The sequence below is a fragment of the Ornithorhynchus anatinus genome, chromosome 11 (genome assembly GCF_004115215.2).
Source record: "Ornithorhynchus anatinus isolate Pmale09 chromosome 11, mOrnAna1.pri.v4, whole genome shotgun sequence".
NCBI classification, from domain to species: domain Eukaryota; kingdom Metazoa; phylum Chordata; class Mammalia; order Monotremata; family Ornithorhynchidae; genus Ornithorhynchus; species Ornithorhynchus anatinus.
This window is the reverse complement of record NC_041738.1, coordinates 19,458,918-19,472,375: the sequence shown is the minus strand read 5'-3', so window position 1 is coordinate 19,472,375 and position 13,458 is coordinate 19,458,918. Positions and strand designations below refer to the sequence as shown.

The window sequence follows — 13,458 nt, the reverse complement described above, 5'->3', positions numbered from 1 at the left end:
CTCTTTCAACTGTTCCTAACATCTCTTATTTTTTCTACCTTCCCCCCCAGAAACATGTATTTTGAACCTCTTGTCCTTGAAAGTAGTAAAGCTGAGAAGCAGTGGAAAGAGCACGGGTCTGGGAGTAGGAGGACGTGACTTCTAACCCCCGCTCTGCCATTTGCCTGCTGTGTGACCCTGGGCAAGTCACTTCAGTTCTCAGTGCTTTTCTTCTCATCTGAGGATTCAGTACCCCTTCTCCCTCTACTTAGACTGTAAGCACAACTCCTGTGCTTGTTAAACTTCCTGTGGAAATGAGTTCAATATTCTTACTCCTTACTAGATAAAGGGTTGTGGGGATGATTGAGGTGGTGGTGAAAGCAGGTTGGTCTAGTGAGTGGAAAGAACGTGGACCTGGGAATCAGAAGCCCTGAGTTCTAATCCCAGCTCCTTCACTTACCTATGTGAACATGGGCAAGCCACTCAACTTCTCTGTGCCTCAGTTCCCTCCTTTGCAAAATGGGGATTCAATACCTGCTCTCCCTCCTTCCTTAGACTGTGAACCCCAAGTGGGAACTGCTTATCATGTATCAACACCAGTGCTCAGTACAGTGCTTGGCACATAGTAAGCTCTTAAACAAATACCACAATTATTACTAGTAGTAGTTACATTCATGGAACGCCTACCTGGAGTGGTGCCCACTAGGTGTTGGAAAGTATAGAATTACAAAATTCAATGGGGGAGACAAACCCAAAAATATTCACAACTAAAGAAGTTACAATAAATGATCGATGAGGCATACACACATGAATGAATGCTATGGAAGGCACAGATAAGTTCCTAAGTGCTGGAGCTGCCAATGGGATGATCTGGCTTGGAGTGTTGGAAAATTAATTGAGGAAAGTTTGATGGAGGAGGTGGGGAGAACTGCCACCTTTCTGCCATGGGGAGGGAGGTCCAAGAGGGAAAACAACATGATGGCAGCGGGAGAGTCGAGCACGAGGTTCAGACAGGTTGGCTTCAGAGGAACAAAGATAGCAAGTACAGTGAGAGCAGATAAAGAAAAGAGAGCGGATTCGTAAGGTGGGGTCAGAGAGCCTTGAAGTTAAATGTGGGCTTGGGTTTGACGTGTGAAGAGGCACAGGAAGCAAGTGAAGGATTTTAAAGAGGAGAGATGCGGTCTGCGTGACGCTTTTGGAAGACAATCTATTCAGCGGCATGTAGTGTAAATTGGAAGGGGGATAGGCCGGAGGCTCAGGGAACGGTAAGGAGGCTAATGCAACAGTCTGGTGCAACATGACCAGAGCTTGAAGCGGGTTGGTAGCAGTTTCTGTGGAGAGGAAGGGGTCAAATCAGGAAGACCTGGAAGGATTTGGCAGTAAACTGCATATGAATTGAGGGGTAGCACGCAGCTGAGAATGACACACGTCTATGGGCTTCTGAGGGGAGATGGAGGTGTTACAAACTGAAATGGGACAGTTAGAGGGAAGAGTCAGTTGAAAGGTAAGATAAGGAGCTTTGTTTTGGACATGTTGAGTTTAAGGTGCCAGCAGGACATCCACTGGTCCAAGCACTTATCCCCGACTACTGCATCAGCTTCCTCACTGACTTGCCAGCTACCAGTCTCTCCCCACTCCGGTCCATACTTCACTCTGCGGCCCAGATCGTTTTTCTAAAAAAAATTGTTTAGCACACACCTCCCCACTCCTCAAAAATCTCCAATGGTCAATCATCCATCTTCACAGCAAACAGAAACTTCTTATTGGCTTTAAGGCACTCAATTGGATCTCCCCCTCCTACCCAACCTCGCTAATCTCTCATTACAACTCAGCCCTCACACTTGACTCTTTTAATGCTAAACTACTTTCTGTGCCTCTATTTCTTCTCTCACCACCAACTCCTTGCCTGCACCACCCCTCTGGCTTGGAACAATTTACCGTTTCATACCTTTACAATCTCTACCCTCACCAACTCGATCCAAACACAACCTCCTCACCTGCCTTCTCTCCCACACACCCCCTCCCCACTAATCCTGTTTCCCGACAGATGCCCAACCTTGCGACCCCATCCTATTTTCTCAAGTCACAATGCCCCATTTAGCCTCCAAACTCAAACTACCTTCGCTTGATGACCAGATTGACGCCCACAACATCACCCTCTCTATTCAACTCAGGGTACTTGGCTCCTCTATCCCTTCGCCAATCTCGTACTAATAAACCCTGGCCCTGGATCACCTTCACAGTCCACTTCCTTCGATCCTCTGCACGAGCCCAGAAATCCAGATATTGGGCCCATTTCATCCACCTCGGGTTCATCCTTGACTGCTTTAACTCTGCCTGCAACATTATTTCTCTATCCTTATCGACTCCCATGCCCACTGCCCTTGCCAGTTGTTCCAGGTGTTTAACTCCCTCCTTAAACCCCTTTTTCCCCTCCTCCCTCATCTATTGACCCGGCCATGAACTTTACTGAGAAAACTGAGACCATCAGATATGATCTCCCTAAAATATCCCTAGCTCCACTCCAATTCCTCCCACAATGAATGAGCAGTCTACACCGGCTGTCTCCACTTCCCCTCCTCCAATTCTTCACTCATTCATTCAGTCAATCAAATTTATTGAGCACTTACTGTGTGCAGAGCACTGTACTAAGAACTTGGGAGAGTATACTATAACAATGAATGGACACATTCCTTGACCACAATGAGCTTATAGTCTAGAGGTGGGGAGACAGACATTAATATAAATAAATAAATTTCAGCTATGTACATAAATGCTATGGGGGTGGGAGCGGGGAATGAATAAAGGACAATGCAGAAGGGAGTGGGAGAAGAGGAAAGGAGATTTTAGTCAGGGAAGGCCTCTTGGAGAAGATGTGCCCTTAATAAGGTTTTGAAGAGGGAGGCACTAATTGTCTGTTGGCTTTGTGGAGGGAGGGCATTCCAGGCCAGAGGCAGGATGTGGGCAAGGGGTCGGTGGCAAGATGGACGAGATCACAGTGAAAAGGTTAGCATTAGAGGAGCCAAGTGTGTGGGATGGGTTGTAGGCGAGCAAAGTGAGGTATGAGGGAGCAAGACTGACTGCTTTAAAGCCAACGGTCAAGAGTTTTTGTTGGATGTGCAAGTGGATGGGCAACCACAGGAGTTTATTGAGGAGTGGGGAAGCATGTCCTGAATGTTCTTCTCTCCTTGACCCCTTCTAATCTGACTTTCCCCACTTCACAGGAACTGCTCTCTCAAAGATCACAGTGATCTCAATCTTGCCAAATCCAGTGGCCAGTACTCCATCCTAATCTTCCTCGATCTCTCAGCTACCTTTGACGCTATCAGCCACTCCCTTCTCCTGAAACCATTATCAAAACTTGGCTTCACTGACCCTGTCCTCTCCCGGTCCTCCTCCTATATCTCTGGCTGCTCATTCTAATTCTCTTTCACAGGCACTTCCTCTGACTCCCACCCCCCAAATTGCAGGAACCTCTCAAGCCTCAGTTCTGAATTCCCATCTATTCTCCATCTCCACCAACTCCCTTTTTAAAAAATGGTATTTGTTAAGCACTTACTATGTGTCAGGCACTGTAGTAAGTGCTGAGGTAGATACAAGCTAATTGGGTTGGACATAGTCCACGTACACAGCCTTAGCCCCGATTTTACAGATGAGGTAATCAAGGTAACAGAGAACAGAAGTGACTTGCCCAAGGCCACACAGCAGAAAAGCGGCAGAGATGGGATGAGAAACCAGGTCCTTCTAACTCCCAGGCGGTCCTTCTGTCTCCCTTAAAGAATTCATTTGCTCCTATGGCTTCAATTACCTCCTCTGTGCAGATGATTCCCAAATCTACATCACCAGCTCTGATCACTCCTTCTCTGCAGTCTTGCATTTCCTCCCGCCTTGAGAATACTTCTACTTGGATGTCCCGCCTATTTTTCAAGCTTAGCATGTCCAAAACAGAACTCCTCCTCTGCTCACCCAAACACTGACCTCCCAACTTTCCCATCACTGTAGACAGCACCACCATCCTCCCAGTCTCACAAGCCCACCACCTTGACGTTGTCCTCGACTCATCTCTCTCATTCAACTAGCATATTGTCTATGTCACTAAATTCTGTCAGTTCAACCATCACGGCATTGCTAAAATCCTTCCTTTCCTCTCCAACTGTTACCACATTAATCCAACCACTTATCCTATCCTGTATTGATTACTGCATCAGCCTTCTTGCTGTCCTCTACCTCTATCCTCTTCAGTCCATACTTTTCTACAAAACCATGTTTCTGGTTTCCTCACTCCTAAGAACCTTCAGTGGTTGCCCATCCACCTCCACGTTAGAGACTCCTTACCGTAGAATTATCATCAGGTGTGAGCTCCCCCAAAACACCACTCCTCCCAATCCCCTCTTCAACTTTCCCATCCTTCCCAGCAGTATCTCCAGAGGAGATCTCCTGCCTCCTCTCAAATGCCATCCCCTCCACTTGTGCATCGGACCCCTTTCCTTCACACCTTATAAAAACTCTTGCCCCTTCCGTCCTTAACAGCCACCGTCGACCGTTCGCTCTCCAATGGCTTCTTCCCCACTGCCTTCAAACAAGCCCATGACCCTCATTCTAAAAAAAAAATCCTCCCTTGACCCCACAGCTCCCTCTAGTTATCGCCCCATCTCCTTCCTACCTTTCCTCTCCAAATCCTTGGGCGAGTCATTTACACCTGCTGCCTCAAATTCCTCTCCTCCAACTCCCTCCTGGACCCCCTCCAATCTGCCTTCCGTCCCTTTCACTCAACTGAATCCACCAATGACCTCCTTCTTTCCGAATCCAACGGCTCCTACTCAATCCTGATCCTCCTCGACCTCTCAACTGCCTTTGACACCTTGGACCATGACCTTCTCCTGGATATGTTATCCAACCTTGTCTTCACTGACTGTCCACTCTTGGTTCTTCTCTTAATAATGTTAGTATTTGTTAAGCACTTACTATGTGTAGAGCACTAAGCACTGGGGCTAAGCACTGGGGTAGATACAAGGGAATCAGGTTGTCCCACGTGGGGCTCACAGTCTTAATCCCCATTTTACAGATGAGGTAACTGAGGCACCGAGAAGTGAAGTGACTGGCCCAAAGTCACACAGCTGCCAAGTGCCTCTTATTGCTTTGGAAGTTCATTTTCAGTCTCCTTTGCGGGTTCCTCCCCACCTTCCCATCCATTAACTTTAGGGAATCCCTCAAGATTCAGTTCTCGATCTTCTTTTATTCTCCATCTACACTCAATCCCTTGGAGAACTCATTTGTTCCCACAGCTTCAATTACCATCTCTATGCGGATGATACCCAAATCTTAATCTCCTCCACTGTTCTCTCTCCTTCCCTCCAGGCTCCCATCTCCTCCTGCCTTCAGGACATCCCTACTTGGATGTTCTCCTAACACCTAAAACTAAACATGACCAAGACAGAACTCCTTAGCCCTCCCAAACCCGTCCTCTCCAATTTTCCCGCCACTATGGACGGCACAACTATCCTTCCCATCTCACCAGGCCGCACCCTTAGTGTCATCCTTGACTCTGCTCTCTCACTCACCCCACATATCCAGTCTGTCACCAAATCCTGCCGGTCTCACCTACACAACATAGCCAAGATCCACCCTATCCTCTCCATCCAAACCGCTATCACTTTAGTACAGTCATTCATCCTATCCTGACTGGATTACTGCATCAGAATCCTTTCTGACCTCCCAACCTCCTGTCTCTCCCCACTTCAGTCCATTGTTCACTCTGATGCCTGGATTATCTTTTTAAGAAAGTTCTGGGCATGTCACCCACCTCCCCAAAAGTCTCCAGGCAACCTCCCTATCAAACAAAAACTCCTCACTCTTGGCTTCAAAGCTCTCCATCCCCTTGCCCCCTCCTACCTCACCTCCCTTCTCTCCTTCTACATCCCAGCCCACACACTCCTCTCCTCTGGTGCTAACTAACCTTCTCACTGTGCCTCATTCTTGCCTGTCCCACCGTTGACCCCTGGCCCACGTCCTACCTCTGGCCTGGAACGCCCTCCTTCCTCAAATCCGCCAATCACAATTCCCCCCTTCAAAGCCCTACTGAAGGCTCACCTCCTCTGAGAGGCCCTCCTAGACTAAGTGCCACTTTTCCTCAGTTCTCCCTCCCCTCCGCGTCACCCTGACTCACTCCCTTTGCTCTCCCCTTCTCTCCCCTCCCCATAGCGAGTGTGCAAATATCTACACATCTAAAATTCTATTTATTTATATTGGTTCCTGTTTACTTGTTTTGATGTCTATCTCCCCACTTGTAGACCGGTATGGGAAGGGATTGTCTCTAAACTGTACTGTACTGTACTTGCTGAACTGTACTTTCCAAGCACTTAGTACAGTGCTCTGCACACGGTAAGCGCTCAATAAATACGATTGAATGAATGAATGCCCATAAGCTTGGTGTCATCCTTGACTCCGTTCTCTCATTCAACTCACATATCCAACCCGTCACCAAATCCTGTCGGTCTTACCTTCACAACATCACTAAGATCCTCCCTTTCCTCTCCATCCAAACTGCTTCCACATTAGTACAATCACTCATCCTATCCCATCTAGATTACTGCATCAGCCTCCTTTCTGACCTCCCAACCCCCTGCCTCTCCGCACTCCAGTCCCCACTTCACTCCGCTGCCCGGGTTCTATTTCTACAAAAACATTCAAGGCGTCACACCCCTCCTCAAAAATCTTCAGTGGTTGCCTATCAAACAAAAACCCCTCACTACTGGCTTTAAAGCTCTCCATCACTTTGCCCCCTCCCACCTCACCTCCTTTTTCTCCTTCTACAACCCAGCCTGCACACTTTGCTCCTCTGGTGCTAACCCTCAAACTTTGCACTGATCTCAGCTGTCTTGCTGTTGACTCCTGCCCAAGTCCTACCTCTGGCCTGGAATGCCCTTCCTCCTCAAATCTGCCAGATAATTACTCTCCCCTGCATCAAAGCCCTACTGAAGGCACATCTCCTCCAAGAGGTCTTCCCAGACTAAGCCCTACTTTTCATCTCCCACTCCCTTCTGCGTCACCATGACTCACTCCCTTTACTCTTGCCCACCTCTCCGACTTATGTATATATCTGTAATTTTATTTATTTGTACTGATGCCCATTTACTTGTAGTGATGTCTGTCTCCCCCACCTCTAGACTGTGAGGTTGTTGCAGGCAGAGTTTGTCTCTCTTTTTTATAATATTTATAATGTTGGTATATGCTAAGCACTTACTATGTGCAGAGCACTGTTCTAAGCACTGGGGTAGATACAGGGTGATCAGGTTGTCCCATGTGGAGCTCACAGTTTTAATCCCCATTTTACAGACGAGGGAACTGAGGGACAGAGAAATGAAGTGACTTGCCCACAGTCACACAGCTGACAAGTGGCAGAGTCAGGATTCAAACTCATGACCTCTGACTCCCAAGTGTGGGCTCTTTCCTCCTAGCCACGCTGCTTCTCACTCTTTTTTGCTCTAGTGTACTTTCCCAAGCGCTTAGAACAGTGATCTGCACACAGTAAGCTCTCAATAATAGTAATAATAATAATGATGGCATTTGTCAAGCACTTACTATGTGTCAAGCACTGTTCTAAGCACTGGGGTAAATGTCAGCTGTGTGACTGTGGGCAAGTCACTTCACTTCTCTGTGCCTCAGTTCCCTCATCTGTAAAATGGGGATGAAGACTGTGAGCCTCATGTGGGACAACCTCATTCCCCTGTATCTACCCCAGATCTTAGAACAGTGCCGTGCATGTAGTAAGCGCTTAACAAATACCAACATTATTATTATTATTACAAGGTAATCAGGTTATCCCACATGGGCCTCACTGTCTTAATCCCCATTTTATTCATTCATTCGATATTTATTGAGTGCTTACTATGTGCAGGGCACATAGCGCTTGGAATGTACAAATCGGTTACAGAGAGAGACAATCCCTGCCCTTTGACAGGCTTACAGTCTAATCGGGGGAGACTGACAGACAAGAACAATAGCAATAAATAGAATCAAGGGGATGAACATCTCATTAACAAAATAAATAGGGTAATGAAAATATATACAGTTGAGCGGATGAGCACAGTGCGAAGGGGAGGGGAAGGGAAAGGGGGAGGAGCAGAGGGAAAGGGGGGAAAAGAGGGCTTAGCTGAGGAGAGGTGAAGGAGGAGTAGAGGGGGAGCAGAGGGAGCAGAGGGAAAAGGGGAGTTCAGTCAGGGAAGGCCCCTTGGAGGAGGTGAGCTTTAAGAAGGATTTTGAAGAGGGGAAGAGAATTAGTTTGGCGGAGGTGAGGAGGGAGGGCGTTCTAGGACGGTGGGAGGACGTGGCCCCGGGGTCGACGGCGGGATAAGCGAGAATGGGGTCGGTGAGGAGGTGGGTGGCAGAGGAACGCAGCGTGCGGGGTGGGCAGTGGAATGAGAGAAGGGAGGAGAGGTAGGAGGGCGCAAGATGATGGAGAGCCTTGAAGCCCAGAGTGAGAAGCTTCTGTTTCGTGCGGAGGTTGATAGGCAACCACTGGAGGTTTTTAAGAAGGGGAGTGACGTGCCCAGAGCGTTTCTGCAGGAAGATGAGTCGGGCAGTGGAGTGAAGAATAGACTGGAGCGGGGAGAGAGAGGAGGAAGGGAGATCAGAGAGAAGGCTGACACAGTAATCTAGCCGGGATATTATGAGAGCCTGTACCAGTAAGATAGCCGTTTGGGTGGAGAGGAAAGGGCGGATCTTGGCGACATTATAAAGGTGAGATCGGCAGGTTTTGGTAATGGATTGGATGTGGGGTGAATGAGAGAGCCGAGTCAAAGATGACAGACATTAATAATAATAATAATAATGTTGGTATTTGTAAAGCGCTTACTATGTGCCGAGCACTGTTCTAAGCACTGGGGTAGACACTGGGGAATCAGGTTGTCCCACGTGGGGCTCACAGTCTTCATCCCCATTTTACAGTTGAGGGAACTGAGGCACCGAGAAGTAAAGTGACTTGCCCAAAGTCACACAGCTGACAAATGGCCGAGCAGGGATTTGAACCCATGACCTCTGACTCCAAAGCCCGTGCTTTCCACTGAGCCACGCTGCTTCTCTCATTGACATCTGTACCCCTCCATTAGACTGTCAGGTCATTGTGGGAAGGGATAATAATAATAATATTGGTATTTGTTAAGCACTATGTGCAGAGCACTGTTCTAAGCGCTGGGGTAGATACAGGGTAATCAGGTTGACCCTTGTGAGGCTCACAGTCTTAATCCCCATTTTACAGATGAGGTAACTGAGGCCCAGAGAAGTTAAGTGACTTGCCCACAGTCACAGAGCTGATAAATGGCAGAGCCGGGATTCAAACCTGTGAATTCTGACTCCCAAACCAGGCTCTTTCCACTGAGTCACGCTGCTTCTCTAGTACAGGGCTCTAACACAGTATGAGCTCAATAAACACGATTGTTTGAAATCTGACAGACCAACACTCTGCATCTCAAAAGCAAGCCCATAGTATGTACATACATATCCATAATTTATCTGTTTATATTAATATGTCTGTCCCTCTAGACTGTAAGCTCCATTGTGGGCAGGGCACGTCATATAGCAATAACAATAATTATGGTATTTATTAAGCGTTTACATGTGCCAAGCACTGTTCTAAGCACTGGGATAAATACAAGATAATTGGGTTGGACAGACCCTCACTTCCAAGAAGCCTCCCCTAACTAACCTCTCACTTCCCCACAACTATCTGCCCTCCTTCCTGCATTACCTGGTCACTTGGGTCTGTCTTCTCTAAGCAATTTGATAGCCACCTCACCTCTAAAGCACCTATTTATACATTCTGATACTTGGTGGTCTCCCCTATCTGGTATTTATTTTAATGTCATTAGATTCTAAGTATTGGGAGCCAGACTCATGGGTTCAAATTTCGGCTCTGCCATTTATCAGCTCTGTGACTGTGGACAAGTCACTTAACTTCTCTGGGCCTCAGTTACCTCATCTGTACAATGGGGATGAAGACTGTGAGCCTCACGTTGGACAACCTGATCATCCTGTATCTACCCCAGCACTTAGAACAGTGCTCGCCACATAGTAAGTGCTTAACAAATACCATTATTATTATTGTCCTCTCCCCTGTTCTGCATGCAGTAAATGCCCAATAAATACCAGTAAGTGACTGATTGATCCAAGTGGGGATATCCGGGAGGCAAGATGAGATGAAGGAAGGATTGAAGACTAGATGAGGTCTGGGCTACAGAGGTTGACTTGGGAGCCGTCCACATCCAGGTGGGAGTAGCAACCATGGAAGGGGATGAGTTCCCGGACTGGCAAACCCCCATGTTTTCAAACGAGGAGTTCCAGGAGTGTTTGGGTGACGTGCCCAAGGCCACACTGTAGGCTGCTGAGATGCTAGACCGCGACTCCCGGGTCAAAGTTCTACTAGGTCGTGCTGCCTGGTGGAATCTCCACAGCGCTTAGCACAGTGCCAGGATCGCAACGTGTGCTTAACTATGGTGGGTGGTTTGGGGAACAGCCTTGGGGAGAAGCAGAGTGGCTCAGTGGGAAAAGCCCAGGCTTGGGAGTCAGAGACCATGGGTTCTAATCCCGGCTCCGCCGCTTGTCAGCTGTGTGACTTTGGGCAAGTCACTTTGCTTCTCTGGGCCTCAGGTAGCTCAACTGGAAAATGGTGGTGAAGACTGTGAGTCCCACATGGGACAACCTCATCACCTTGTATCCCGCCCCAGCGCTTAGAACAGTGCTTTGCACATAGTAAGCGCTTAACCAATACCATCATCATTGTCATTAGTAGTAACACCACACTGGGCCAGGCACCCTGACCAGCCAACCCAGCACACCGTTTGCGTTAGGGAAGCAGCATGACTTAGTGTCAAGAGGCCGGGCTGGGGAGTCAAGGGACATGGGTTCAAATCCGGGCTCAGCCACCTGTCTGCTGTGTGATCTTGGGCAAGTCACTTTGCTTCTCTGGGCCTCAGGTAGCTCATCTGGAAAATGGGGGTGAAGACTGTGAGCCCCATGTGGGACAACCTCATCACTTCGTATCCCTCCCCATTCATTCATTCAATAGTATTTACTAAGCACTTACTATGTGCAGAGCACTGTACTAAGCACTTGGAATGTACAAATGGGCAACAGATAGAGATAGTCCTTGCCCACTGACGGGCTTACAGTCTAATCGGGGGAGACAGTCAAAAACAAGAGGAATAAATAAAATCAAGGGGATGTACATCTTATTAAAACAGTAGCAATAAATAGAATCAAGGTGATGTACATCTCGTTAACAAAATAAATAGGGTAATGAAAATATATACAAATGAGATAATGAGCACAGTGCTAAGGAGAGGGGAAGGGAGGGGGGAGGAGCAGAGGAAAAGGGGGGGGAAAGGGAGCTTAGCTGAGGGAAGGTGAAGCAGGGGTAGAGAGGCAGCAGAGAGAGCAGAGGGAAAAGGAGAAGCTCAGTCTGGGAAGACCTCTTGGAGGAGGTGAGCTCTCAGTAGGGCTTTGAAGAGGGGAAGAGAATTAGTTTGGCGGAGGTGAGGAGGGAGGGCATTCCAGGACAGCGGGAGGACGTGGCCCGGGGGTCGACAGTGGGAGAGGCGAGAACGGGGGACGGTGAGAAGGTGGGCGGCAGAAGAGCGGAGCCTATGGGGTGGGCAGTAGAAAGAAGAAGGGAGGATAGGTAGGAGGGGGCAAGGTGATGGAGAGCCTTGAAGCCTAGAGTGAGAAGTTTTTGTTTCGTGCGGAGGTTGATAGGCAACCACTGGAGGTTTTTAAAAAGGGGAGTGACATGCCCAAAGTGTTTCTGCAGGAAGATGAGCCGGGCAGTGGAGTGAAGAATAGACCGGAGTGGGGAGAGACAGGAGGAAGGGAGATCAGAGAGAAGGCTGACACAATAATCCAGCTGGGATATTATGAGAGCCTGTACCAGTAAGATAGCCGTTTGGGTGGAGAGGAAAGGGTGGATCTTGGCAATTATTATAAAGGTGAGATTGGCAGGTCTTGGTGACGGATTGGATGTGTTGGGTGAAGGAGAGAGCCAAGTCAAAGACGACACCGAGGTTGCGGGCCTGAGAGACGGGAAGGATGGTCGTACCATCCACAGTGATAGGGAAGTCAGGAAGAGGACAGGGCTTGGGAGAGAAGATAAGGAGCTCAGTCAGAGCTTAGAACAGTGCTTTGCACATAGGAAGCGCTTAAAAAATACCATCATCATTATTAGTAACACCACCCTGGGCCAGACATCCTGACCAGCCAACCCGGCACACCGTTTGCGTTAGAGAAGCAGCATGATTTAGTGGAAAGAGCCCGGGCTTGGAAGTCAGGGGACGTGGGTTCGAATCCCACTCCACCACCTGACTGCTGTGTGACCTTGGGCAAGTCACTTCGCTTCTCTGGGCCTCAGTGGCCTCATCTGTAAAAACGGGGATTGAAAAATGTCAGCCCCTCATGGGACAATCTGATTACCCTGAATCTACCCCAGCGCTTAGAACAGTGCTGAGGACCTAGTGGGCGCTTAACAAATACCATAATTATTAGCATGGCTCAGTGGAAAGAGCCCAGCCTTGGGAGTGGCAGACAAGTGGGCCCAGCCTGACAAGTGGCAGAGCCGGGATTCGAACCCATGAACTCTGACTCCCAAGCCCGGACTCTTTCCACTGAGCCACGCTGCTTGCTCACTGCTTGTTGCTTGTCCCACATGAGGTTCACAGTTAATCCCCATTTTACAGATGAGGTGACTGAGGCCCAGAGAAGGTAAGTGACTTGCCCACAATCACACAGCTGACAAGTGGCAGAGCCGGGATTCGAACCTATGATCTCTGACTCCGAAGCCCGAGCTCCTTCCACTGATAAATACTACCGAATGAATTCTCCGGGCCTCAGTTTCCTCACCTGGAAAATGGAGATTAAAAACTGTGAGCCCCAAGTGGGCCAACCTGATGACCCTGTATCTCCCCCCAGCGCTTAGAACAGTGCTTGGCACATAGTAAGCGCTCAACAAATAGCAGCATTATTATTATTGTTAGTAGCATCGGTCTGAGAGCTTTCTCTCTCACCCGCCGCCCCCCGTCCGCCCTTCGTTCCTTCCTTCCTTCCTTCCTTCGTTCCTTCGTTCCTTCCTTCCTTCCTTCCGTCCGTCCGTCCTCCCTCCCGACCCCGCCGGGCCTCCAATGTCCTCACCGGGGCTGGGGGGGGCCAGGCCCCAGGGCTCGAGGCCGCGCTCCAGCCGGGGTCGCGCCGCCATGTTGTCTCGCGCGCAGCCCCCGACACCATTCAAAACTCCCTCTGCCCGCGCTCCCGCCCGGCCGCTCAGCCAATCACCGTGCTTGCAGGGCGCCGGCGCGGAGGCACGCGGGGAGGGGGGCGGAGCCAGCGGGGCCAACGCATGCGCACTTATCCAGGGAGGCAGCCCTAAAAGGTCACGAGGAATTCATTCATTCATTCAAAAGTATTTATTCAGCGCTTCCTATGTGCAGAGCACTGGAC

At 49.1% G+C, this 13,458-nt stretch overlaps 1 protein-coding gene across 2 annotated transcripts in view; it reads right to left on the bottom strand.

The window, feature by feature from the left end:
* The window catches only part of NCAPD3 (non-SMC condensin II complex subunit D3), a 102,164-nt gene extending 88,904 nt beyond the window's left edge, over positions 1-13,260 (bottom strand). The window contains exon 1 of one of the 2 annotated variants that reach the window (XM_029075524.1): positions 13,153-13,260. In XM_029075524.1, coding sequence (XP_028931357.1) covers positions 13,153-13,216 — 64 coding nt within the window. In that variant the 5' untranslated portion in view covers positions 13,217-13,260. The remainder of the gene's footprint in view (positions 1-13,152) is intronic. The other variant, XM_029075523.2, reaches the window with a different exon arrangement.
* Between the last annotated feature and the right edge of the window lie 198 nt (positions 13,261-13,458).